Raw genomic sequence first — 8,082 nt, 5'->3', positions numbered from 1 at the left:
CGCCCATGCCACCCCCACCCCGCACCAGTGCGTGCCTGGTGCATCTGGCCCCCTTGGCACTACGCTACTGCAGCCAACATATAGCGACCCTGCAGGGGTTTTCAGAGCAAGAGACATTCAGGGTGTTTTGCCGCTACCTGCCTCTGCATAGTGACCCTGGTATTCCTTGGTGACCTCCTGTCCAAATATGATGAGGGCCGATCCCACTTAGCTTCCAAGATCTGCTGAGACTGGAACTTGGGCAACGTCGAGTGCTTTGCAGGGGTTTCTTCTTCTTGGACTTCCTAGTAGGTCTCCCCTAGTTTAAGTTAGGGCTACAGGGTTTAGTGTTCGCCTCGTTCCTTCTTGATCAAGAGAAATGAGTAAAAGGCAGAGGGCCAGTTCAGTCAAGCTGGTTCAATCGCTTGGAGTGAAGACGCTTTGAAGGTATTCTAAAGCTATATAGCTTTAGAATCGTTTGGGGGATTTGGATTTAAATTAGAATAGAATAGGCAGGAGGATGTTTGCAAAGAGGCTAAAAACTAGAACACTGTGGCTTCAACTTAACTGGGTTCCCCCATGGGCGTCTGCCTTTATTTCTCCCCTGCTCCTTTCGATCTTCTGATTGGAGTTTCAGTTTAGTTGCTGTATGTTTGGCTCATCTCTCCAACATGCCTGCACTTCGTTTTTCATTTTCCTTCAGAGGCGTAGCTGGGCCAAACTACGCCCGGTGAGCAGTCTACATTTCCCGCCCCCCATGCCCCCCCCAGTGGTACCCCGCCCCCCTTCCCATACTTACCTTAGCTCCTTTCCTTTTCCTAGGACTTTTCTGGGAGTGGGGAGTTCCTTTTCACAGTACAGGCTAAAAATGGCCTGATGGGAACAATACTTCCCAGGAGACCTTGTGAGCCCCAAGGTCTCCTGGGAACTGTAGTTCCTCAGGCCGTTTTTAGCCTGTATTGTGAAGAGGAACTCCCCACTCCCAGAAAAGTTCTAGGAAAAGGAAAGGAACTAAGGTAAGTGTGGGAAGGGGAGTGGGGGGCACTGCGGAGGGAAGGGGGAGGGGCCTGGGGGTGATTTTCCAGCCCCAGGCCTGTGCCTGGTGCACAGCGCACCCCCTGTCCCCTTGTAGCTCCGCCACTGTTTTCCTTTCAGTTTGCCCTATCCTTTCATCACACTAGACCACTTAATTTATGTCAGTTGTGCCGTGGAGTTTGTGTCCTCTTTCACTACTCAGAGTTTTTCCACTGTGCTTATAAAAGAGCCCTTTCTCTGGGCGTTGCTGGCCCCTCATTTCGAGGCATCTGTCTGAATGAGCATGAAGCCAGGTGCATGTAAAGGGAGGGGCAGAACTTTGCCAGGATGGAAGCGCTGCCGTCAGTTCTTTGGACTGTCCTGTTAATCGATAACTGATCCATCGCCTACCCGGGAGAGTGAGCAAATGCAAGAAGGAAATCTACGTGACACCAGAGAAACAGCTTGATTTTTTTCACCGTGAGTTGTTCGCCTGCCAGTTTCTTGGGGTTGGGTATTAGAAGTTGACTGATGGGCGGCATTTGGTAGGAAAGCCCCTGGAGCCCCTGATGGAAGCTGAGGGGCCAAGGGGAGGGTATGGGATGCCTGGACTAGTAGACTAAATTGCAACGAGGATAAGCATCTGAAGTCGCCTTGTACCAAGGTAGACCTATGGTCAGAAATGTCTAATCCTAATTGGGCACAATTCTCCATGGTCTTGGATGAATGACCTTAACCCAACACCCACAGGATCCTTCTCATTAGAGAGATCTTGGAGGGAATTGAACCCACCAAGGACATGGAAGTGCAATCCATGCTCGGTCAAATTAAGCCTACTTGTGATGAGAATCCTAGAGAATCTCTCAATTTCCTAAGAATCTAGAAGGAATCTCTGGCTACCAATGTTCTAGAGTCTAGAGGAATCTGGCTGTTCTGTGCTGAAATCCAAAGAATCTCTGTTCTAAATCTAAAGAATCTCTGTTCTGTTCTAAATCTAGATAATCCCTGTTTTGTGCTGAAATCTGGAGAATCTCTGTTCTGTGCTGAAATCTAGAGAATTTCTGTTCTAAATCCAGAGAATCTCTATTGTGTGCTGAAATTTAGATAATCCCTGTTGTGTGCTGAAATCTAGAGAATCTCTGTTCTGTTCTAAATCTAGATAATCCCTGTTTTGTGCTGAAATCTAGAGAATCTCTGTTCTGTGCTGAAATCTAGAGAATCTCTGTTCTGTGATGAAATCCAGAGAATCTCTGTTCTGTGCTGAAATCTAGAGAATTTCTGTTCTAAATCTAGAGAATCTCTGTTGTGTGCTGAAATTTAGATAATCCCTGTTGTGTGCTGAAATCTAGAGAATCTCTGTTCTAAATCTAGAGAATCTCTGTTCTAAATCTAGAGAATCTCTGTTCTGTGCTGAAATCCAAAGAATCTCTGTTCTAAATCTAAAGAATCTCTGTTCTGTTCTAAATCTAGATAATCCCTGTTTTGTGCTGAAATCTAGAGAATCTCTGTTCTGTGATGAAATCCAGAGAATCTCTGTTCTGTGCTGAAATCTGGAGAATCTCTGTTCTGTTCTAAATCTAGAGAATCTCTGTTCTGCAAGGGTGGTGTTTGAGAACATCAAGAGCCATGGAAGAATGGCCTCTTGCCTGTTTACTCTTGTCTAACCTGCTCCAGGCGTTTCAACGTTCATGTGTTATTTCCACGCTCCCTGGCTACTTCCTCTGTCTCACTGCGCTGAACTTGAAAGCAAAGAAAGCATGAATGCAGAACAGGAGAGTGAAACTGGGCAAACAGTTGTGGATCCTCCGAGACTTGGGAGGATTGCTCCATCCCTTTGTAGAATGACCGTGTGCTCTGTTGACTTTTGGTTCACTATAGGGCTCATGCGGTAGCTAACACACACTACGGAGATGGGAGAAGTCAGGATGTCGCTCGAAGAACGTGACAGCGGCCACGAGAACCCGGCCTTAGAGCTGGCGGTAATTTAGCTCTGCCCTTTTGCACTTTCTCACTTTTTCACAAGCTCTGTCCTTTGAACATTCTCACAAATCAATAACTCTCCTTGTGGCTTCGGCAGGAATGTGAGGGAAATCCGGAGACGACCGTGATCCAGGAAGAAAAACATGCGCAACACGCTCCTTTCCAGAAGTACTTTGCCTATATTTATTTACTTCCTTTCTCGACTGCCGGTGTCATTAAAGCCTCCTAGCTTTTCTCTCTGTGCTTTCAGCCAGTCACTCTCAAATTGTGAATGGGTATCCAAAAGTGGGCCATGATTCAAGGAGTGGGGGGGTCCCAAGGCCAAGAGCAGGAGAAAGAGAATGTCTATGAAACACTACTGGGTGGCTCACTATATAACAGCCCAACTGTACAATACTGGAACAGCCATTGGAGATTCTTGCGCTTCCTCTCAGAGGGGGAAAGAAGCATGAAGTTACTTTGGTTCATTCCGCACATGCAGAATAATGCACTTTCAAACTGCTTTCAGTGCTCTTTGAAGCTGTGCGGAATAGCAAAATCCACTTGCAAACAGTTGTGAAAGTGGCTTGAAAATGCATTATTTTGCCTGTGTGGAAGGGGCCTTTGTAAGTGGCTCTCAAAAAGCAGAACTAGGTTAAGAGGTGAGTCCAGCCAAGGAGTTTGAGAGATGCAGTTCCAACCACAGCCTGCTCCGTCCATGCATAGACCTTTAGGGTTTCTGCACAAAAGGCTCACCCCCATACCCCAGTCCACAATTAAGAATGAATCAGGGTCAGAGGCATAGCTCCAAGAGGAAGGGGGTGCGCAACACACTGGGGGGTGCCCCTGTGGGGGCGTGGTGAGAACGTTCTGGGGTGGGATGGGCGTTCCGGGGCGGAGGACACCATGAACCCCCCCAATCTCTTGAAAGCCTTCTTCCAGGACAGCATCTCAGCTCCCTCCCTGTAATTATTTTTGTGCGACTCTCCCGAGGTGGAAGAAGGCAGCTGAGCCGTTTTCCAAAACAAGGCGGTTTTACAAGAGCCATGCCAGCGTACTCCACAAGATCTTCTTGGGCGTCTTGGGTGCAGGTGAGTCTTTAAGACATGAAGACCCCGTCAGGACCTTTGTGGACAGAGAGGTGGAGATTCCAAAGAATGTGGATTTTTACGCTCTCTCTGCAAATCACCAAAGCTGGATTTTGGGGGTGGGGGAATATGTTTGAGCTACAGAGCTAAAGCAGGGAGAAGCTGTACCACAGGGGGCCCCAACTTGGTGCCAATGGACAACGTAGTGCCCACCCATGCCTTTCCTGTGAAATGCTTTCAGAAAGCGGATGGGGTTTTTGCTCAGCAGGGTTTCTTACCGGCTGTGTGTATAAACTGACTATACTGTTAAACAGAGCTTCTGCCTAAATTGTTGAGTTGTTTGAAGAGTTACTTTCAGGGTCACGTATCCCTGATATTTTCCACTTGGCTTCACCTCTTGCTGCAACCGTTTTGTGATTGGACCGCTGCCCTGTGTCAGGATTCCAAAAGTGCCTACAAGCTCAAAAAGGTTGGGGCCCCCGTCCTACTGTAACTCCTACGGCCCACCAGATGCTGACACAGCTAGACCAGAGGTCCTGGCCCAGAACAGTGCTCAGTTTCCCAAGCCAATCTGGAGAACCGGGTTTGATTCCCCGCTTTGCCACTTGAGCTGTGGAGACTTATCTGGTGAACTAGATCAGTCTTAAAAACTGGCCATTCTGATGGGAAGGCGGGGCCTCCAAGGAGCTCCCGGAGTGCCTGGAAAAAGCAAAGTGTCAACATTAGGGGACGGCCCAGAGGAGGCATTCAGGGAGATGGCGAGGCCATAGCTGACCTGAAAGGGACAAAGCGCTGTGACGTAGCTAGAATCAGGAGTCCCAAAGGTCTCCAGATCTTATGAACTAATCTCGATCAAAGTGCAGATCTACATCACTTCATATGCATGAGTTCTAAGGCACATTGCACAATGCCCCTTCTGCCTTCTCCCTCCCGCCTAGAGAGCCGGCGTGGCGTAGTGGTTAAGAGCAGGGGCACTCTAATCTGGAGGAACCGGGTTTGATCCCCTGGTCTGCCACTTGAGCTGTGGAGGCTTATCTGGGGAATCAGGTGTGTTTCCACACTCCGACACGTGCCAGCTGGGTGACCTTGGGCTAGTCACAGTTCTTTGGAGCTCTCTCAGCCCCACCCACCTCACAGGGTGTTTGGTGTGGGAGGGGGGAAGGGAAAGGAGATTACAAGCCTCCTTACAAGAGAGAAAGGGGGGATATAAATCCAAACTCTTCTTCTTCCCTCCTTGCAGCATCTAAAGAGTCTCAGAGAGTCTCCTAATAGTGGGAGAAAGGAAGGCCAGCCCTAACCTGTTCATTACTGAACTGATCCACTGCCCACGGCTCATGTTCTTCCTTGTTCCAGCTTACCTGGCCTACTTCATCGCAGCCTGCGTGCTGGACTTCCAGCGAGCCTTGGCTTTGGTCGTTTTAACATGCCTGGCGGTCTTCCTCGGGCTCTACACCCTGGTAAAAAAGCTGTGCGGGGCAACTATTGCCCGTGCGCTAAGCCCTGTTGGAAAATGCTTCCAGAAATCCTGGTTTTGGCTGAAATGGTGAGTTGGGCTACTGGTGGATACACGGGTGGGGGTCTCTAGTGCATGTTAAGAACATAAGAATGTAAGAAAGGATCAGACCAGAGTCCATCTAGTCCAGCACTCTGCTACTCGCAGTGGCCCACCAGGTGCCTTTGGGAGCTCACATGCAGGATGTGAAAGCAATGGCCTTCTGCTGCTGCTGCTCCTGAGCACCTGGTCTGCTAAGGCATTTGCAATCTCAGATCAAGGAGGATCAAGATTGGTAGCCATAGATCGACTTCTCCTCCATCAATCCGTCCAAGCTCTTTTTAAAGCTATCCAGGTTAGTGGCCATCACCACCTCCTGTGGCAGCATATTCCAAACACCAATCACACGTTGTGTGAAGAAGTGTTTCCTTTTATTAGTCCTAATTCTTCCCCCCAGCATTTTCAATGTATGCCCCCTGGTATTGTGAGAGAGAGAGAAAAATTTCCGTCAACATTTTCTACCCCATGCATAATTTTATAGACTTCAATCATATCCCCCCTCAGACGTCTCCTCTCCAATCTAAAGAGTCCCAAACGCTGCAGCCTCTCCTCACAAGGAGGGTGCTGCAGTCCCAATCATCCTTGTTGCCCTTCTCTGCACTTTTTCTATCTCTTCAATATCCTTTTTGAGATGTGGCGACCAGAACTGAACACAGTACTCCAAGTGCGGTCGCACCACGGCTTTATATAAGGGCATGACAATCTTTGCAGTTTTATTATCAATTCCTTTCCTAATGATCCCCAGCATAGAGTTTGCCTTTTTCACAGCTGCCATGCATTGAGTTGACATTCCCATGGAACTATCAACTAAGACGCCCAAATCCCTTTCCTGGACTGTGACTGATAGCAGACCAGGAAAGGGATTTGGGCGTCTTAGTTCCTGCTGTGGACCCTCTCTGCCTAGCCCAGCATCCTCATAACGATTCCTTGCTGATAGCATTTCCTTGGGCAGTATTCCAATATCAACAGTCTGAATTAGACCCTGGAGTGCGAAGCTCCCAAGATCCTCCAATGATGTACTTTTGGATGCACAACATCAATACGTTTTTGCGTATTCTTACTATGGGATTTCCTTAGTGTTATCTTCATTCCTTAAGCACAGGTGTCAAACTCGTGACCCTCCAGATGTGATGGACTACAGTTCCCATCATCCCGCTGGCAGGGGTGATGGGAACTGTAGTCCATCACATCTGGAGGGGCGTGAGTTTGACACCAATGCAAGGGATCCATCCACTTTCAGTCTTGGGGATTTAATAATAAAGGTCCTCCGTCTGGTGCTTGTGGCCGCCATAGCGGTCACCTACACCTTTTCTTCTACCTGCCAAGTGTTTTTAGGAAGTCGCCAGGACCAGATAGGGTTTTTTGCTCAGCAAGGCTTCCTGGTTTTGGCTGAAATGGTGAGTTGGGCTACTGGTGGATACATGGGTGGGGGTCTCAAGTGCATGTTAAGAACATAAGAATGTAAGAAAGCCTGCTGGATCAGACCAGACTCCATCTAGTCCAGCACTCTGCTACTCGCAGTGGCCCACCAGGTGATCCAGCCTGCTGGATCAGACCAGACTCCATCTAGTCCAGCACTCTGCTACTCGCAGTGGTTCTACTCCTGGGCCCTTTCCACACACGCAATATAATGCGTTTTCAAACCACGTTCACAACTGTTTGCAAGTGGATTTTGCCATTTCGCACAGCTTCAAAGAGCACTGAAAGCCTTTTTTAAAGTGCATTATTCTGCATGTGCGGAATGAGCTCTGGAGATTTGAGTGGCTGTGCAGATTCTTTAAAACGTTGCTTTGGCTGCCAACACAACACGAGAATCTACGCCACAGGTGTCAAACTCGCGGCCCTCCAGATGTTCATGAACTACAATTCCCATCAGCCCTTGCCAGTTTAGCCAATGCTCATGTTGGGAGGGACTGATGGGAATTGTAGTTCATGAACATCTGGAGGGCCGCAAGTTTGACACCCCTGATCTACGCTGGGCTGCTAAAGTCAAACTGTAGCTATGGCCATGGTTGTACCAAGGTATCTCTCTGCAACGGAGTTCTCGGTTTTTCCCCCAGGGTGCTGTGCGTCGTCATTTTGATCGGTCTGATCACGTGGCTGGTCCTTGACATTTCCCAGAGGCGGGAGCAGCTGGTCTCCTTGGCGGGTTTCTGCACCTTGGCTCTGATGCTCTTCGTCTGCTCGAAGCACCACAGGGCTGTAAGTAGATGCGCTTTCTTTTGGTTTGGGCCTTTGAGATGCACGAAGAATGCAACATAATAAATAATCCCCCAGGAGCAGCAGCGGCGTAGTGGTTAAGGGCACGTGCACTCCAATCTGGAGAACCGGGTTTGATTCCCCGCTTTGCCACTTGAGCTGTGGAGACTTATCTGGTGACCTTAGATTAGTTTGTGAACTCCAACACATGCCAGCTGGGTGACCTTGGGCTAGGCACAGTTCTTCGGAGGTCTCTCAGCCCCACCCACCCCACAGGGTGTTTGTTGTGGG

The 8,082-nt window shown here is 48.8% G+C and overlaps 1 protein-coding gene across 1 annotated transcript in view; it reads left to right on the top strand.

The window, feature by feature from the left end:
- The first annotated feature begins 2,918 nt into the window (after positions 1-2,918).
- Positions 2,919-8,082, top strand: part of LOC125424642 (sodium/nucleoside cotransporter 2-like) — a 20,683-nt gene continuing 15,519 nt past the window's right edge. Inside the window, exons 1-5 of the mRNA XM_048482046.1 lie at positions 2,919-2,972; positions 3,071-3,141; positions 3,946-4,043; positions 5,394-5,583; positions 7,653-7,794. Coding sequence (XP_048338003.1) covers positions 2,919-2,972; positions 3,071-3,141; positions 3,946-4,043; positions 5,394-5,583; positions 7,653-7,794 — 555 coding nt within the window. The remainder of the gene's footprint in view (positions 2,973-3,070; positions 3,142-3,945; positions 4,044-5,393; positions 5,584-7,652; positions 7,795-8,082) is intronic.

The sequence above is a fragment of the Sphaerodactylus townsendi genome, linkage group LG17 (assembly GCF_021028975.2).
Source record: "Sphaerodactylus townsendi isolate TG3544 linkage group LG17, MPM_Stown_v2.3, whole genome shotgun sequence".
NCBI classification, from domain to species: Eukaryota; Metazoa; Chordata; class Lepidosauria; order Squamata; family Sphaerodactylidae; genus Sphaerodactylus; species Sphaerodactylus townsendi.
The sequence above is the reverse complement of the archived record's forward strand: the minus strand, read 5'-3'. Positions and strand labels throughout refer to the sequence as shown.